The sequence below is a fragment of the Bos indicus genome, chromosome 12 (genome assembly GCF_029378745.1).
Source record: "Bos indicus isolate NIAB-ARS_2022 breed Sahiwal x Tharparkar chromosome 12, NIAB-ARS_B.indTharparkar_mat_pri_1.0, whole genome shotgun sequence".
Lineage (NCBI taxonomy): Eukaryota > Metazoa > Chordata > Mammalia > Artiodactyla > Bovidae > Bos > Bos indicus.
Genome location: NC_091771.1, coordinates 35,360,313 through 35,379,385, shown reverse-complemented (window position 1 = coordinate 35,379,385; position 19,073 = coordinate 35,360,313). Strand labels below are relative to the sequence as shown.

Below are 19,073 nucleotides of genomic sequence, written 5' to 3'. Positions count from 1 at the left end.
TATGTCATATCTAAAATTATCCTTTCCGCTTCTCTATTATCTTAGAGTCACTCCTACTTCAGAGATAGCTGAGTTCCACATGAAGTCCTAACCACAACTTCCTTCTATTTGCAAATACGCTTTCTTTTCATGATCACAAATATTGTCTTCCTTATTGAAAACTCTGGTTCCTCAAAACTCTGCCTTTTCTACCACTTCAGCTCCCTCTAGGCTAAACCCTATGGTCTAACCAATGGATTCGATAGCATTCCTTCATTTTTTTTCCCCCTTTGGGACAAAATGCTAGATCTCAGCCTCCTAGTGTTATACGAACACGGAAGTCCTTTCCTTACCAAGTCTGCAATTTTATCTTCACCTAGTTCACTTCACTTATTTATACTATTGCTGGGCTCCCATATTCAATCAAGTTTATCAATCCTCATCTATATATTATTGTAGAGCTTTCAGATAAATGGTAACCTTGAGGTTACTTTAAACTTCTTAATCATTTAGTTACCTAAAACTAAGGCTAGAATATAAAACAATATACTTTTTAACACTGTTAAACATTTAATATTTCTTTAGAATATTTCTGCTGTCCATAAGAACAAAAACAAATCGTTTTTCCCTTAAAAAATCTTTACTTTCAGATAAAGAAATAAAAGCTTAAATAAATCTTTTAGTATACTGCCTGGAATATAGTAAGTACTTAATAGATGGTAATTATCAAATTATAAATAATAACAGGAAATATTGTTTTTAAATAAGTTCAAATTAATAGGATTACTAATAATCCCATATATATGCTAAATATTATTGTTTATAAGTAATACTTAAAGTAAAAGTTTAAATTAAATCAAAGCTGAAAGAAAAAACTGATAATCTATAAATCAAAAAAGTCTGACTCAAAAGTCACTTGTAACTGAATTAAAAAAACAAATAAGCAAACAAAAAAATTTCACCAAAAGACTCTTTGAAAGACACGGGTAAAATAGCCCCCTGAAATAATGATTCAAGTAAAAGTTTTTTTGTAAGAACTTCAGAAATTCTCTACTTTCTGTACCTGTGCTTTCAACATACAGGAAATAGTTTTAAGCAAGAAAAACAAGCCTATCGACTGTCTCTACTTATTCTGTTACTGAGAAACTAGACCCCAAGTCAACTTGAGATTTATATGCTTAAGGTCTTCTATTTTCAACAATAAGAATACTTATTAATAATTTCTAGGAAATTCCTGGTGGTCCAGTGGTTAGGACTCCCTGCTTCCACTGCAGGAGGACATGGGTTCAATTGCTGATAAGGGAATTAAGATCCCTCATACTGCACAGCAAGGCCAAAAAAAAATTTTTTTAATAATAATAATTTCTAACTATTCTGTTTTAGAAACTTTGATTTTTGTATCTCAAATCCAATTTTACATTTGAAATCTGATATCAAAGGACATAAAATTTTCTTTTATTTCAATGAAATTTTGAGTCATGATTCTTCTCTCTAGACACTGTCTCTTTGACTAGTCATAAAAACTTTAATTCCATTTCAAAATGAAGTAGTACTATAATTTACAAATTCAGTCTGGTTATTTAATTATTAAATGACTACGAGTAGTAAAGTACTATTTTAAACAAAAGGAAAAATAAGAGAACAAACAAAACAAACCAATAAAATTTAAACTTTAAGAATGTATATTTTCTTTCTGAAGACCAAAACAAACAGTCATCACTTAAATAACAAGTATATGGGTTGCAATTAAGACACTATGTCATCTACTTGAGACTAAAAATTAAAAGTGCCTTACCGTTTTCTCCATTTCCAGAAAGTGTAACTAGAATAGAAGAAAACACAGGGAATAAATATACTTTAAAACACTTGTTTATAAACTTTATTTCAGGTTGACTATTCATCTTAATATCATTTTCATAAACATAAAATTTAGTTATAAGATGTAATGCAAATTCAGAATTGCACACTCAAAAAAACCCTGAAAAAATAAAATTCAGATTCTTCTTTATCATTAACACTGCAATCATATTAAAATTTTTCTTCAGACCATCGTCCATTTTAAGTATGTCACTATGATTATAGCTATGCTTTCTTTCGCTCTTTTCTTCATGCTGCCTACATAATAAATAGGATTTTCCTCTATGGCACTCAGGAACAGAGGAACTTACCCCTGCAGGGGATAAGCATCTTTTTTCTTTCCAGTTTTTGAAACCCTGAGCAACAGCTATTTATTCCCCTCTCTGGACAGTCCAGGGGCCTCTGGGTACTACAGATTCTACTACCTCAGTCTCTTCAAATACCCAACACCCTCTCATTTCTCCTATTGCCTTCTTTCCGGACTTTCTCAAATGCAATGGCTTAAAGCTACTCTCTACCATAAGTTTGACACATCCTCACTACCAGCAAATCTAAAGATCGAATACGCTTCAATACCTCCGGTCACTTTACAGAAAGAAGTCCAAACCCTTCAGAGCAGCAAAGACTTATGCCCTCTGTGATCTACAATCTGATGTTCCTGGGGGACACTGATAAAAATCTGAACAAGTGCAAGGGCTTATATTCTACAGAATATAGAAGAGTCATCATTAACATGGCAATTCTCCTGAGGTTAATCTCATAAATTTAGTGTCATCTCAGTGAAAATACTTTTATTTTTTTAACCAGTCAGATCTCAAAGTTCATTTGTGGAAAAATAAACTTACATAATGAGGTAGGAAATTCTGGAAGAGATGAATAATGAAGTAGTAGTCACGCTAAATACTGCTGCTGCTAAATCGCTTCAGTCGTGTCCGACTCTGTGCGATCCCATAGACGGCAGCCCACCAGGCTCTGCTGTCCCTGGGATTCTCCAGGCAAGAACACTGGAGTGGGTTGCCATTTCCTTCTCCAATGCATGAAAGTGAAAAGTGAAATTGAAGTCACTCAGTTGTGTCCGACTCTTAGCGACCCAATGGACTGTAGCCTACCAGGCTCCTCGGTCCATGGGATTTTCCAGGCAAGAGTACTGCAGTGGGCTGCCATTGCCTTCTCCAATGCTAAATACTAGGGCATAGTATTTTAAAAATACTACAAATGCTCCAATTATTAAAAAACAGTTGTACCAGCTCATGAATAAATAGATCAATAGAACAAAACAGAAAACTCCAAAATGGTTGCTGTTCAGTCCCTAAGTCCAACTCTTTGTAACCTCATGGACTGCAGCATACCAGGCTTCCCTGTCCTTCACTATCTCCTGGAGCTGGACCCAAATACATGTAAGGATTTACTATGATAAATATGGGATTTCAAATCAGTGTGAATAGAGCCAATAAGTAGCATTAGGATACAGGTAGCCATGTGGGAAGGCTTCCCTAGCAGCTCAGACAGTAAAGAGTCTGCCTGTAGTGTGGGAGATCTAGGTTCAATCCCTAGGTTGGGAAGATCCCCTGGAGAAGGAAATGGTAACCCACTCCAATATCCTTGCCTGGAAAATTCCATGGATGAGGAGCCCAGCATGCTATAGTCCATGGAGTCGCAAAGAGTCGGACAAGACTGAGCCATGTGGGAATACCACTGAGACTCACAACACAGACCAGGATAAACCCCAAATGTATATCAAAGACTGAAATGCAAAAAATAAAACAAAATCATGGGTATACTAGATGAAACAGGAGAAATCTAAAAATATATACACTTTTGGAGCTGAGTAGGTGTTTCAGTTTATGACATGAAACATAGAAGCCACAGGAAAATATCAATATATTTGGTTTTATAAAAGTAAATACTTGAAAAAAACCACTAAAAAGCAAGGAAAAAAATAGTCACAACTCTTACTATAGACCAAAAACTAATTTCTCTATTTAAAGAGAATTCTTTACATTTATTCTTACAAATCAGTAAGAATTTGCTTTAAAAAAAAAACTACTTTTTCACAGAAAAGGAAATACAGACATCTCAAATATAAAAAAGATGGTCAACCTCATTCATAACAGAAATCCAAAGTAAAACTACAGGAAGATAACATTTTTAATAATCACATTAGTGAAGATCAAAAGCTGGTAGCCTACTTGTGATCACACTGTCAAAGCAGACTTCTGGTTTTAACTGCATCTGGCTGACAGCGTCTGGTCTGCCTCATCCGACTCCTCTCTGAGACAGCCACACAACTACAGGATGCAACAGAGCTGCGGCACCCCAAACAAAGCTGGACAAACCCAGGCTTAGCAGAGCTTACTTCTCCCGGAGGGCTCTCTTGACCACAGGAGCCAGCTAAACACATCTCCTAGGCACACAATCCTATGGCACTCTAAAATTCCCTTATCATGATACCACTGACCCTGGTATGCAATTGTGAGTTTCTAGTCTGCAGCTCCTTCCAGATTTCCCTTGGAGGAAAGGACATGACTGAGTGACCAGCACCTGGCACAGGGTGGTGTGGAGACAGCCCTCAGTATCTGCTAGCTGCCCACCGATTACACAGACACAGGACTGTTAGAAGCTGTCTGCAGAGCCTATAGCCTCACACAGGCGTGTTCCATTTTCCAAGGATCCCAATACAGGTGAAAAAATTCTTCTGATAATAAATCCACAATTATAAAAACATTACATATACCTAAATGGTTAGATGTGCCTTTTAAAGGTATAATCAATGTTTTTTATTCAATCATGTCAGTGACCATGTATAATCTCATTTGCAGATAATATTAATCTAAATTTAAGATTGTTTGTGAACATGAGAGCTGCCACCTGCCCTTCTCCACTTAACAGATCCCCTTTCTCATCTATGGCTTCCACAGTGGCTCAGATGATGAATTCACCTTTAATGCAGGAGACCTGAGTTCGATCCCTGGGTTGGGAAGATCCCCTGGAGAAGGGAATGTTTACCCACTTCAGTATTCTCGCCTGGAGAATCCCACGGACAGAGGAGCCTGGCGGGCTATAGCCCATGGGGTTGCAGAGTCAGACATGACTGAGTGACTAACATCCTTTCTCGCCCACTTCTCCCTTTAACTGAGACTAAAAATCCCAGATACTCTCACTTCACCACCATCCTCTGGCTCTACTCTGGCCATGTGAGATAGAGCCATGGCTGATGAATACGTCTTTGGTAAAGGAGAAGTCATGATGGGAAAAAAAGCTTTCTTCCTTGACAAGTGAGAACGTGTGAGGAGATACCCGTATTACTTCCTTCATCCAGCTTTTGCTTTGGATACTTACGATGAAGGGGATGCTGACATCTCTAACAGACAACCTTTGCTGGAAGTGGGATTCTGGGTTGACAGTTCTCCTCTAACACTTGAGAAATGCCATGGCACTTCCTTCTGGCCTCCACAATTTATGATGAAATGCCTTCTGTTGGTCTAACTTTCCCACAGAGGTTAGGTATACTTTTGGCACTGTTTTTGACACTCTGCCTTTAGTTCTCAAGTCTGGTTATGCATCTTGGCACGGACTTTCCACGAGTGCCACTGGTGAGAGCAATATGGCGGGTGGATGACAGCAGTGACAAGGTACTGCACAGGGAAATGTTTCAGTGGGCACACTATTCCAGTCTGTCACCATCAGTGATGCTATACCTGGGCACTTGGCGACGTAGTGACTTCAAGCTTCTCCTTTGTAAAGGTTCATTTCTCACTTTGACAATCATGAAATTGTTTTGTAGGGTAAAACGTTAATGGTATGTGAATATCTTCTTCCCCTAAAACTTTCCACGTAATGGTTTTAACATCCACTGATAAGCCTGGCCTGAACCTATTATTTTGTAGAATTAGAAAAGCACCATTCAGTTCAGTTCAGTCACTCAGTCGTGTCCGACTCTTTGCGACCCCATGAATCGCAGCACGCCAGGCCTCCCTGTCCATCACCAACTCCTGGAATTCACTCAGACTTATGTCCATCGAGTCAGTGATGCCATCCAGCCATCTCATCCTCTGTCGTCCCCTTCTCCTTCTGCCCCCAATCCCTCCCAGCATCAGTCTTTTCTAATGAGTCAACTCTTCGCATGAGGTGGCCAAAGTACTGGAGTTTCAGCTTTAGCATCATTCCTTCCAAAGAAATCCCAGGGCTGATCTCCTTCAGAATGGACTGATTGGATCTCCTTGCAGTCCAAGGGACTCTCAAGAGTCTTCTCCAACACCACAGATCAAAAGCATCAATTCTTTCGGCACTCAGCCCCTTTGACAGTCCAACTCTCACATCCATACATGACCACAGGAAAAACCATAGCCTTGACTAGACAGACCTTTCTTGGCAAAGTAATGTCTCTGCTTTTGAATATGCTATCTAGGTTGGTCATAACTTTCCTTCCAAGGAGGAAGCATCTTTTAATTTCATGGCTGCAGTCACCATCTGTAGTGATTTTGGAGCCCAGAAAAATAAAGTCTGACACTCTTTCCACTGGTTCCCCATCTATTTCCCATGAAGTGGTGGGACCGGATGCATGATCTTCGTTTTCTGAATGTTGAGCTTTAAGCCAACTTTTTCACTCTCCACTTTCACTTTCATCAAGAGGCTTTTGAGTTCCTCTTTACTTTCTGCCATAAGGGTGGTGTCATCTGTGTATCTGAGGTGATTGATATTTCTCCTGGCAATCTTGATTCCAGCTTGTGTTTCTTCCAGTCCAGCGTTTCTCATGATGTACTCTACATATAAGTTAAATAAGCAGAGTGACAATATACAGCCTTGACGTACTCCTTTTCCTATTTGGAACCAGTCTGTTGTTCCATGTCCAGTTCTAACTGTTGCTTCCTGACCTGCATACAGATTTCTCAAGAGGCAGGTCAGGTGGTCTGGTATTCCCATCTCTCTCAGAACTTTCCACAGTTTCTTGTGATCCACACAGTCAAAGGCTTTGGCATAGTCAATAAAGCACCATTAAACACTTGTATTATTTATTTCCATACTTTTAAGCTGGCATTATTCTGCAATAAGCTTTCCCTCACTGGAGATGAACTAAAGTCATTCTAAAAAGGCAGTACAAAAATATAATTATTTCCCTTTAATTACCCATTTTCAGAACAAGATTTTGGTATAATATTCACCTCCATTATTAGCAAATAATTTTACTTTTGCCCTTTTTGAATATCAATACAGAAATTTACAGATTTTATTTACTCAATGTGTCATCAACCACACTCATTTCCTATGTTCAAATTATCTCAGCTTGGCCTCTTGAATCATCCTCGTTGGTCTCTGAGCACTTCCTAAAACAGCACAAGATGTCTGGGCTCACCGTACATCCTCCTCCCCTGGACCTGACATTAGCCATTTCTCCAAGGGGCACTGGTTCCTTTTAATGATATTTAATATAATTTTATTTATTTTTGGCTGTCCTGGGTCTTTGCTATGTCGGCTTTTCTCTAGTTGTAGCAAGCAGGTGCTACCCTCTAACTGTGGTGTGTGGGCTTCTCATTGTGGTGGTTTCTCTTGTTGCAGAGCGAGGGCTCTAGGGCACTCAGGCTTTAGTAGCTGTGGCTCCCGGGCTCTAGAGCAGAGGCTCAATAGTTGTAGCACACAGGCTTAGTTGCTTGGCGGCTTGTAGGATCTTCCCGGACCAGGGATCAAACCCATGTCTCCTGACTGGCAGTTGGATTATTTACTACTAATCCACCAGGGAAGCCCCTTTCAATGACATTTAGAGACCAAGCTTTGAATTCTAGTGGTGCTTATAGCTACTGGCGTTTCATTGCTTTTAGGCCCTTTGAATTACAGAAATACTACTATATATTAGAAGTAGTGTTATACATTTATATTTATATTCATATTTCCAGTTCAAACAGAACATTGGTTTTTCTTAATTTTTTGGCATTATATTTGCATCTTTTTACTTTCACAATAAAAATCTCAGTTCCTAACTTATTTATTAAATTTATCCTAAAATATACATGCTGCTGCTAAGTCGCTTCAGTCGTGTCCGACTCTGTGCGACCCCACAGATGGCAGCCCACCAGGCTCCGCCATCCCTGGGATTCTCCAGGCAAGAACACGGGAGTGGGTTGCCATTTCCTTCTCCAATGCATGAAAGTGAAAAGTGAAAGTGAAGTCGCTCAGTCGTGTCTGACTCTTCTCGACCCCATGGACTGCAGCCTACCAGCTCCTCCGTCCATGGGATTTTCCAGGCAAGAGTAGGAGTGGGGTGCCATCGCCTTCTCCAAAATATACATAAAATAGTTTAAAAACTACATACTAGTTTAAGATTTCTTTGAAGTTTTGTTTTGTTTTATTCTGTTTTGGCTTTAAATGACAAGCAACTAAGGAGTACTATGTTCAAAAGTCACTTGAAACAATTCTTTCTTCTGTGTAGTTATAATACTTTTAAAAATTAAGTTCATTTGTTTTGTGATTTCGAATTTTAGTTTCCTTATACCTCCTCTTTGTTTTATTTTGGATATATAACAAATGTTAATGTTTAAAAGCTAAGATTATATAAAAAGGTACTCAAGATCATTCCTCACTCCCTCATCCCAGGTAATAATTTTTATTACTGTTTTATCCTTCCACTATTTCTTTCAACAAAATAAGCAAGTAAGTACATATTTCTAATTTTTTCCTTTATATCCTGGTTTGTTGTTGCTGTTTAGTCGCTAAGGTGGGTCTGACTCTGTGACTCCTTGGACTGCAGCACACCAGCCTTCCCTGTTCTTCACTATCTCCCAGTTTGCTCAAACTCATGTCCATTGAGTTGGTGATGCCATCCAACCATCTCATCCTCTGCCGCCCCCTTCTTTTGCCTTCGATCTTTCCCAGCATCAGGGTCTTTTCCAATGAGTTGGCCCTTCCCATCAGATGGGAAGTATTGGAAATTCAGCTTCAGTCCTTCCAATGAATATTCAGGGTTAATTTCCTTTAGGATTGACTGGCTTGACCTCCTTGCTGTCCAAGGGACTCTCAAGAGTTCTCTCCAGAACCACAATTCAAGAGCATCAATTCTTTAGCACTCAGCTTTCTTTACGGTCCAATTCTCACTACTGGAAAGACCACAGCTTTGACTATATGGATTTTTGTCAGCAAAGAGATGTCTCTGCTTTTTAATATGATGTCTAGGTTTGTCATAGATTTCCTTCCAAGGAGTAAACGTCTAATTTCATGGGTGCAGTCACCATCCTGAGTGATCGTGGAGCCCAAGAAAATAAAATCTGTCACTGCATCCACTTTTCCCCCTTCTGTTTGCCATGAAGTGACGGGAACGGATGCCATGATCTTAAGTTTTTAGAATGTTGCGTTTCAATCCTTGCTGTTTTCATTTATACCCTAGAAATCACTACACATTGGTACATAGAGATAACCATTGTTTGCTTTTTAGAGCACCACATGGTATTCCATTGTGTGGGTGTTCCAGTTATACAACGAGGCCTCTATTGATAGCCATCTGGGTTGTCTCAAATCTTCTGCTGTTACAAACAGTGCAGCAATGAATAACCCTATGCATGTGTTGTTTACTGGTGGAAGTTTATCTTCAGTGTAGATTCCTAAGAGTGGAATTACTGGACGAAAGCAAATCTGCCTGCTTTCCCCCAAATCCCTGTTATGGGGCTGTACCATTTTAAAACTCCTACCAGCAGTGCATGAGGTACCTGTTTCTCTACAATAAAGAATTTTCAAACCTTTAGTGTATGAGGATAAGAAGGTTCTCATATATTTATAAGCCATTTTCATTTCCCCTGCCCTGTAAACTGTTTTTGTCACATCCATTTTTTTGTTTTCCCCTAAACAGGTTTTCCTCACTCCCTGGTCTTAAGATCATCCACCTACGTTTCTTCCTAGTAGTTGAAGGCTCTTATTTTTTAATATTCAGGTTTGGTCAACTTTGAAATGGCAGGTTCCAGGGGCAGGAAATATCAAATAAGCTTGAAAAAAATCTCTTGGTACCAGAAAATAAGGGAAGAAAAATGATGGGGACATGTCAAAAGGACACAGAACCCAAACTGCAAGGGTTCCTACTGGCTAAAACTGGGACAATTTGAGCAACAAAATAAATGACAGATTATAACCCATAAAAGAAGAATCCGTGAGAATATGCTGATATAAATGAGTGAAATAAATGAATGAGGGGGAGGGAAAGCTCTTCCTTTCAGTAGAATCCTATTAAATGCAGATGAAATCATAGAATTAAAAGAAAATCACCATTTGGCAACCAGCACAGTAACTTGTTCCAAGCAAGAATCCTCAAGAGATGATAAAAAAAAAAAATAAGTCCAAGTAATTGTGAACAGATTTTCCCACAGAGATACCTATCTTAGGCTGGGTTCTCTAGAATCAGCTGCTGAGACAGTCTGGGGTGCAAGAAACTCATGAGGGAACAACACACGTGAAAGAACATGAGGGAGGTCTCCCTGAGGGGCAGGCCTGTCCAGGCCTTGGACACAGGCAGGGTGCTCTCGTGTCATCCATGGCCCAGGATGGCTGTGACCCTGGGTGAGCCGAGTCATGCTCAAAGAGCTGACCGGACTCACCACAATTGACCAAGTCTTTCCTCAAAGAGGGATGTGTGGGGGTTGTCTGGGTCTACCAGAATACTTACTCATTTGGCTGCACTGGGTCTTAGCCTAGCACTCAGGACCTTTGTTACGGTACATGGGCTTTCTTTGAGGCACAGGGATTCTCAGGCTGTGGTGTGTGGGCCAAGTTGTTCCACGGTATGTGGGATCTTAGTTCTCCAAACAGGGATCAAACCTGGATCCCTGGAATTGAAAAGGTGGACCTTTAACCACTGGACCACCAGGGAAGTCTCCAGAATACTTGTTAATTACAAGGAAAAACTATACCTTTATAGGAAAACTTGGTGATACCACCTTAAGTGATGACCAAAATAAACAGTCTCTAAGATAGTACACGGAGAAGGCAATGGCACCCCACTCCAGTACTCTTGCCTAGAAAATCCCATGGACGGAGGAGCCTGGTGGGCTACAGTCCATGGGGTCGCTAAGAGTTGGACACGACTGAGTGACTTGACTTTCATTTTCATAAATTGGAGAAGGAAATGGCAACCCACTCCAGTGTTCTTGCCTGGAGAATCCCAGGGACAGGGGAGCCTGGTGGGCTGCCGTCTATGGGGTCGCACAGAGTCGGACACGACTGAAGTGACTTAGCATAGCATAGCAAAACAGTACAACCAATGACACAGCATTTCTTTTGTGGTATTCATGCTAACATGATATTCATGGTATTCATGTATGGATGTGAGAGTTGGACTGTGAAGAAGGCTGAGTGCCGAAGAATTGATGCTTTTGAACTGTGGTGTTGGAGAAGACTCTTGAGAGTCCCTTGGACTGCAAGGAGATCCAACCAGTCCATTCTAAAGGAGATCAGCCCTGGGATTTCTTTGGAAGGAAAGATGCTGAAGCTGAAACTCCAGTACTCTGGCCACCTCATGTGAAGAGTTGACTCACTGGAAAAGCCTCTGATGCTGGGATGGATTGGGAGCAAGAGGAGACGGGGACAACAGAGGATGAGATGGCTGGATGGCATCACTGACTCGATGGACGTGAGTCTGAGTGAACTCCGGGAGTTGGTGATGGACAGGGAGGCCTGGCGTGCTGCGATTCATGGGGTCGCAAAGAGTCGGACACGACTGAGTGATTGATCTGATTCATGCTAAAAACATATACACGAGGAAATGTCAAACCTACCTGAGGGACATTATACACAAGAAGCCTGTACTCTTCAAAAATGTCATGGTCATGATACATAAAGCTAAACCACAGATCAAAGGACACTACAGAGAGTTGACAGCTGACTGGAAAGTGTTAACTGGCCTGGCCTGTGGATCAGAACAAGTGTTCAGTGGGACACTGGGGAAGTCCCAGTGAGGCTTACAGATCAAAGAGAAGCATTTTGTCATGCTTATTTCCTGATTCTGATAACTCTGATTATGTAAGAGACTGTTCTCTGCTAAAGACTGCATGTCTGTGTTCCCCAAAATTCCTATGTGAAATCTTGATGCCCAGTGTGATGGTGTCTGAAAGCTAGGCCTTCAGGAAGTGATTACTCAGGAATGGGATCTGTGTCCAACTGAGAGTGCGATCCCTCACTCCTTCCATCATATTGATAAAACAGTGAAAAGATGGCCAAACCAAGAAGTGCGTTCTTACCAGATCCCTGCTGGCACCTTGATCCAGGACTTCCAGCCTCCATAAGCGTGAGAAATGTTTACAGGCGCCCAGTCTATGGTATCCTGTTATAGGGGCCTGAACAGACCAAGACATTCTTGTTCTTAGCACATTACACCGACATGCATTTATGTGTGTGTGCTAAGTCACTTCAGTCATGTCCGACTCTGCGACCCTATGGACTGTAGCCCACTAGGCTCCTCTGTCCATGGGATTCTCCAGGCAAGAATACTGGAGTGGGTTGCTGTGCCTTCATCCAGGGGACCTTCCCAACCTAGGGATCGAACCCTCGTCTCCTACACTGAAGGTGGATTCTTTATCGCTGAGCCACTGGGAGGCCCCTAATACTGACGTATTTACAAAGGGACATGAGGTCTGCAACTTACTCTCAGATATTTCAGAGACAGAATAAATAAATGATAAAGCATGTAGCAAATGATAACCTTTAGGGAATCTTCATGAAGGATAAAGGGATATTCTTTGTACTATTTTTCACAAGTCTAAAATTATTTTAAAATAAAAAGTGTACAATATAAAAAAAGAAAGAAAAAATAAGATTTTATCCATTTGTAGTTTATCTTGGAATACAGTGTGAGATACAGATCTGACTTTATCTCTTATCAAATATCTATCCAGTTGTCCCACCTTCTCTTCTGTAATTTGAGCAGATGCTTCATTCTAAATTTCTGTAATTATTTCTGGACTTTCTACTTGTTCCATTGCCTAGTATGTCTGTCCACACATCATACCATACAACTGGAACACAATTTTTATAACAGACTTTAGGTTCATAGCAACACTGAACAAAAGGTAGAGAAAGTTCTCATTTACACCCCCTGCTCTCAGTTTTAATTATGGACATTTGTGGCTTAACACTCAGGTTAAGGTGTGGCCTCTTTATCACTCTTCCAGGGGTGTCCTGGTTGTTCTTATTTCATTTTTCCATGTGACCTTTAGGATCAATTTGTCTAGTGCCAGAAAAATTTTAAAAAACAACTTTATTGGGACTGGAATTTATACATTAACTTGGGGAGAACTGAAATCTCTGTAATGCCAAGTTACTCTTTTCATGAATGTGAAATATGAAATATCTTTTCATTTGTTCAAAACTACTTTTATATTTTTCAGGAATGTTTTCCTCCTATAGACCTGACATTTTTCTTGAGTTTATTCTTAAGTATTTCATCTTTTTGATGTTTTTGGGAATGGAGACTTCTCTTTGACCATACTTTCAATTATTCATTATTGTGTATATATACAAAGTATTGAGTACTGTTTGCTAATTTCATACCCTGCCATTTTACTCAGTTCCATTTAGGTGTTCTGTTGTTACTGAGACCCTTGGCTTTTCAATGTATACTGTCAACTGTTTGCGGTAGAAATAGCTTTCTCTCTTTCCAGTGTCTGCTGTTTCTAATGATTCTCTCTTGACTGAATGGGGTACCTGGTTTTGCCAATACAAGCTACACAGCAATGGACCTAGTGATAAGTATTTACTGCGGTTTTAGTGCAAACTGATTAAGCATTCTTGTGTGTGCAATTCTGTTTGAAAAGTATCCATTTACTCCTATTCCATGTGTGTTTCTATTCAGGAACGGATAGTGGATTTTTAAACATCTTTTTGGCACCTACAGAATAATGATTTTTCTTCCTAAGTGTATTAATACAATTTAGTAACACAGTAGAAGGAATCAATAACCACCCTTCAGATCTACCGGTAACACCACTTCCTTCAGAGGTACATGCCTCTTCAGTTTTCATCTCTCACCACCCTCATCACCACTAAGGGAGCTTTCCCGAACGTCAACAACTGTCTAAGTCTAAAAGGATTTAAACAGATGTTCCATGAAAGAATTCTAAGGCAAAAAGAATATAGAAAAATACTGGATTAAATAGTTGGATACTGTTACAGCAGGACTTCTTCAAATGAGTAATGTGCAGGTGAGCACTGTGGTAGTGAAGACAGAGACTGTTGTGTAAAGTCCAAATGGATCTGACCATGTGCATTTACCCATTTTTGAATTTCCAGCCTCAATACAGTACCAGGAACACTGTAAGCATTCGACGTTTGTTACATTGCTGAACTAACAGAGACGTTTCTAAGGTCAGGACAGTGTGTGTATTTGAAATTGTGGGTCATCTACTATGTGAATACATCCCAGTTCTCCCTCTTGCACTAGCAAGGCAAATGGCAGCAACACAGTCAATTCACTCATTCGATGCATCTATCGAGTACACATTACAGAGGGCCTATGTTCCGTTCCGGAACACGACTCAGGAGAGAAACACAAATGACTGCACATCAAGGATTAATAAGTGCTATGAGGAAACACAGCAGGGTCAGGGAAGAATGAAAGAGGAAGTACTGCTTCCATGCTTTCCTGACCACTCACAAGGGTGGTCAGGAAAGCCACTTTGATGGGGGCTCTCTGAGAAGAAACCAAGATGAAACTAGGATGTGGATGGGGAGGACAGCACTCCAGGCAGAAGGAACAGTCGGTACAAAGTTCTCAGGTGGGACCCTGCAAGGCCTGACCGATGCAAGGAGGCTGCAGTGCTGAGGCAGAAGGAGCAAAGGAAGGGATGAGTCAGCAGCACCAGGGCCTCCCGGGCTACAGGCATCTCTGGATTTCATAAAGAGCGAGGGAGGAAGCCGCTGGAGCACAGAGGAGTGAGCACTTTGCCTCAGGCTTCAGAAGATTCCCTGTGGCTTCTTGGAGTGTGTGCAATATGGAGGCCAATGAACACAAATACATCACGCCGGCCAGGGTCATGGCCCCTCGCTCCTTTCTCAATACTGACACCAGGCACACGCTGCTAACACCCTGGGCTGTCGGCACTAGGTCCTTCAGGTGCTGATGATAGGCTTTCCTCGCAATAGTTTAAGCAGCAGCCCTGAAGACTTCACCTTTAATAAGCTCATGTTTGTTCAACTAGTATGTTAATAAAAACTATTTTTCCTATGACTCCAACTGGGTGAGCCAAAGTTCACATGAGTGAGTAGTAACGCAGCACTGGGAAGAGTGAGAGAACAGAGATCAATCATGTTTTAAAAACAATTTTTATCCTCAAGACCTGTGGGTCTGTCTCCTGTCTTCATGAAACCAGAGTCACCATTGCTCGTGACTCTTCCACTCATTTAGGTGTAGGCGCCCATCTGCTCAAGATGATGTGCTGCGTGTGTCAGCACATCTAAATCTGTGCAGCTGACAGGCTTACAGCAAAGTCTCAGGCGTTAATCCTCATGAAGCCCCAGGTGGCACGGTGTGGAGGCCCCCTCTCCCAGACAACCACCCCCCCACACTCACGCTCCCAACATGACCAACAGCTCGAAAACAGGAACTTACTGTGCAACATCATCTTCAAATGCAGCAGTTAAAAAAATCTGTGAGAATGTGCTCCTTCACTTACTTCAGGCTATGTGTGGGCTTGGGGCGGCGGGGAGCAGTGAGGGGAAACGTCACTCTAAGAATTGCAAAGCAAAAAACAAAACAACTTCTTGCCAGAAAAGGGAAGGCAAAAAAAAGTATGCCAGTGGCCATTTAAGTCTTCTCCCTAGCCCCAGTAACATCTGAAAGCCTACTCTGTTGAGGACTTCCCATGACAGTAGTAAGAGACACTACTTCCATTTTACAGCACAGGAGCAAACTCAGACAGGCTCAGTAAGGTATTGAGCTCACTAACAAGAAACATGGTATAGCAAGGGGGCCAGCCTGGCAGCTGGAGAACAGCTGAAAGGAAGAGTGGAGAGGAAGTTATGTCACTGGGGAAGAGGCCACGGTCAGGAGTGTCACTGAGCAAGAGAGGAAGCCAGTCACGATTTTCATCAGAGGAGTGACGAGTCTGGTATCCATCTTAAAGGGCTCATTCTGGCCACTTCGTGGAGGATATGTTCAGGGTGACAGGACAGGGATGAAGTGAGGAGGGAGACACACGATAAAAGACTGTTGCTTCCCAGGTGGCATTAGAGGTAAACAGCATGCCTGCCAATGCAGGAGACGTAAGAAACCCGGGATAGATCCCTGGGTCGGGAAGCTCCCCTGCAGGAGGGCATGGCAACCCACTCCAGTATTCTTGCTTGGAGAATTCCATAGACAGAGGAGCCTGGCGGGCCACAGTCCATGGGGTCGCAAAGAATCGGACACAACTGAGTGACTAACACTTTCTGACTTACTTCATTCTGTATGACAGACTGTAGGTCCACCCACACCATCTACAAATGACCTTATTTCATTCTTTTTAGTGGCTGAACAATGTTCGACTGTATACATGTTCCACATTTTCTTTATCCATTCACCCGTCATTGGACATTTAGGTTGTCCCATGTCCTGGCTATTGTAAACAGTGCTTCGATGAACACAGGGGTACAGGTGTCCTTTTGAATTATGGTTTTCTCAGGGTGTATGCCTAGTGGTGGGATTGCTGGGTCACATGGTAGATCTATTTTTAGTTTCTTAGGAACCTCCATACTGTTCTCCACAGTGGCTGTATCAATTCCCACCAACATGTAAGAGGTTCCCTTTTTCTCCACACCCTCTCCAGCATTTGTTGTTTGTAGACTTTTTGATGATGACCATCTGACCAGTATGAGGTGAGGGATCGAACCCACATCTCTTGCGTTGGCAGGCAGATTCTTTACCACTGAACCACCAGGGAAGCCCAGTTCTCATTTTTCACTTCTCTGATAATTAGTGATGTTGAGCATCTTTTGTATGTTGGTCATCTGTATTTAAATCCTTTAATTCTTACCATCTGTGCTTTTCACTTTTTAAAACAGTACAGTCATTTTGAATTCTTCCCAAATCCTCTTTATTGCACCACCAGTAGGGAATGAACAATTTCATCCCTAATGCTGAGGAGCCCATGGACCACCTGAGGTTGAGGCTCCAGCTCTCACCCATCACTCCCACCATGTTTTACTGGTCACAGCAAGTATAAAGCCAGCCCGGATTCACTGGTGGGCAAATAGGCTCCATTTCTTGGGAGGAAGTGTGAATTACTGTGGCCATATTTTTCACGAGACTGAGATCATAGTGGCTTGAATACACCTGCAGTAGTAGTGGTGAGAAGCAACTGAATTGTGATACAGGTAATGACAACATTTGTTGATCAGTGGGATGTAGAATGACTTTTCAACCAGGGAACTCAAAGGATGAAACTGCTATTTACTGAGCTAAGATATGAGGAACAGTTAGGGAGAGAGAAAAAACCTCAAAATTTTGAGTTTTGTTTTTGTTGATAAGTCTGACAAGTTTTCTTTTGGATGATAAGCCGATAAGATATAACAACAGAGATGTCAAGTAGACAGATATTAGAGGCTGGAGTTTAGCACACAAAGTCTTCTTTGCCACAAACTGGAAGTGACCAGAAGAGAAGGAAAGTTTTATCTACATGACTAGGGCATAATTTTGTTCTTCTAAATAGTCTGACCTGGTTTCTAAGTTGTCCAGTACCTCTTCCATATTCTTAACTTTTTAAGAATATTTCCATTCAGTTGAGCACTATTTATTGAAAGTCTACTAGTAACTAGGTTCTCTAGTGGATACAAAGATGGTCAGGAGCCAATCATACTATAAATCTTAAAAGCAGGATTTTTAATATACTTAAATGTAATAAAGTGCATGGTTTTTATTTATAGTATAATTCAATGCACAAGTGATTTGTGGAGGCTTACTGGAAATATATTTTTAAATAAACTGAATTTTAGAAAAATTCAAATTTGAATGTGAAGTAGATAATGGGGAGAAATACTGATATACACTACAATGCAGATAAACCTCAAAAAATGTAATAGACACCAGACACAAAAGACCATTTACTGTTTGACTTCAATCATATGAGATATCTAGAAAAAGCACACAGAGATGGAAAGGTGATTAGTGGTCACCTGGGACTGGATGGAAACAGAAACTAACCACAATGGACACAAGGGCTCTGACTGGGGTGATAAAAAAATGTAATAAAAATGGATGGCTGTAATGACTGCATAACTTGGTTTACTGAAATGAGAATTGCTCAGTCATGTCTGACTCTTTGTGACCCCACGGACTATACAGTTCATGGAATTTTCTAGGCCAGAATACTGGAGTGAGTAGCCTTTCCCTTCTCTAGGGGATCTTCCCAACCTAGGGACTGAACCCAGGTCTCCTGCATTCCAGGCGGATTCTTTACCAGCTGAGCCACAAGGGAAGCCTAAGAATACTGGAGTGGGTAGCCTATCCCTTCTCCAGGGGATCTTCCCAACCCAGGAATCAAACCAGGGTCTCCTACATTGCAGGCAGATTCTTTATCAACTGACCTATCAGGGAAGCATAACTTGGTAAGTTGTCTAAAAAAAAATCATTGCAAATGAATAAAGTATTTTTGGCATTTTTAAAGTATTTATTTTTGGCTTTGTTGGGTCTTAGTTGTGGCATGAAGGATCTTTCATTGTAGTTAGGTTCTCTTTAGTTGCTGTGCTTGGGCTCAGTTGCTCTGAGACATGTGGGATCCAGTTCCCTGACCAGGGATTGAACCCATGTCCCTTGCACTGAAAGGTAGATTCTTAACCACAGAAACAATTTATCACCAACTGACTTGTATTACAATAAATGTTAAAGGAAGCCCTCAGGCAGGTGAAAATGGCACCAGCTGGACATCAGCCAGTTCAGTCGCTCAGTCATGTCTGACTCTTTGTGACCCCATGGACTGCAGCACACCAGGCTTCTCTGTCCATCACCAACTCCCAGAGCTTACTCAAACTCATGTCCATTGAGTCAGTGATGCCATCCAACCATTTTTCATCCTCTGTCGTCCCCTTCTCCTCCTGCCTTCAATCTTTCCCATCATCAGGGTCTTTTCCAATGAGTTGGCTCTTCCCATCAGGTGGCCAAAGCATTAGAGCTTCAGCATCAGTCCTTCCAATGAATATTCAGGACTGCTTTCCTTTAGGATTGACTGGTTTGATCTCCTTGCAGTCCAAGGGACTCTCAAGAGTCTTCTCCAACACCACAGTTCAAAAGCATCAAT

At 41.2% G+C, this 19,073-nt stretch overlaps 1 protein-coding gene across 6 annotated transcripts in view; it reads right to left on the bottom strand.

Annotated features, from left to right (window-relative positions):
• The window catches only part of ZDHHC20 (zinc finger DHHC-type palmitoyltransferase 20), a 59,140-nt gene that overhangs the window by 33,555 nt on the left and 6,512 nt on the right, over positions 1 to 19,073 (bottom strand). For all 6 annotated transcript variants that reach the window (XR_011569761.1, XM_019971512.2, XM_070800293.1 and 3 more), the window contains exon 2: positions 1,775 to 1,801. Coding sequence is in view for 5 of the 6 variants with exons in the window: in XM_019971512.2 (XP_019827071.2) it covers positions 1,775 to 1,801 (27 nt within the window). In the remaining variant the exon portion in view is untranslated. The remainder of the gene's footprint in view (positions 1 to 1,774; positions 1,802 to 19,073) is intronic.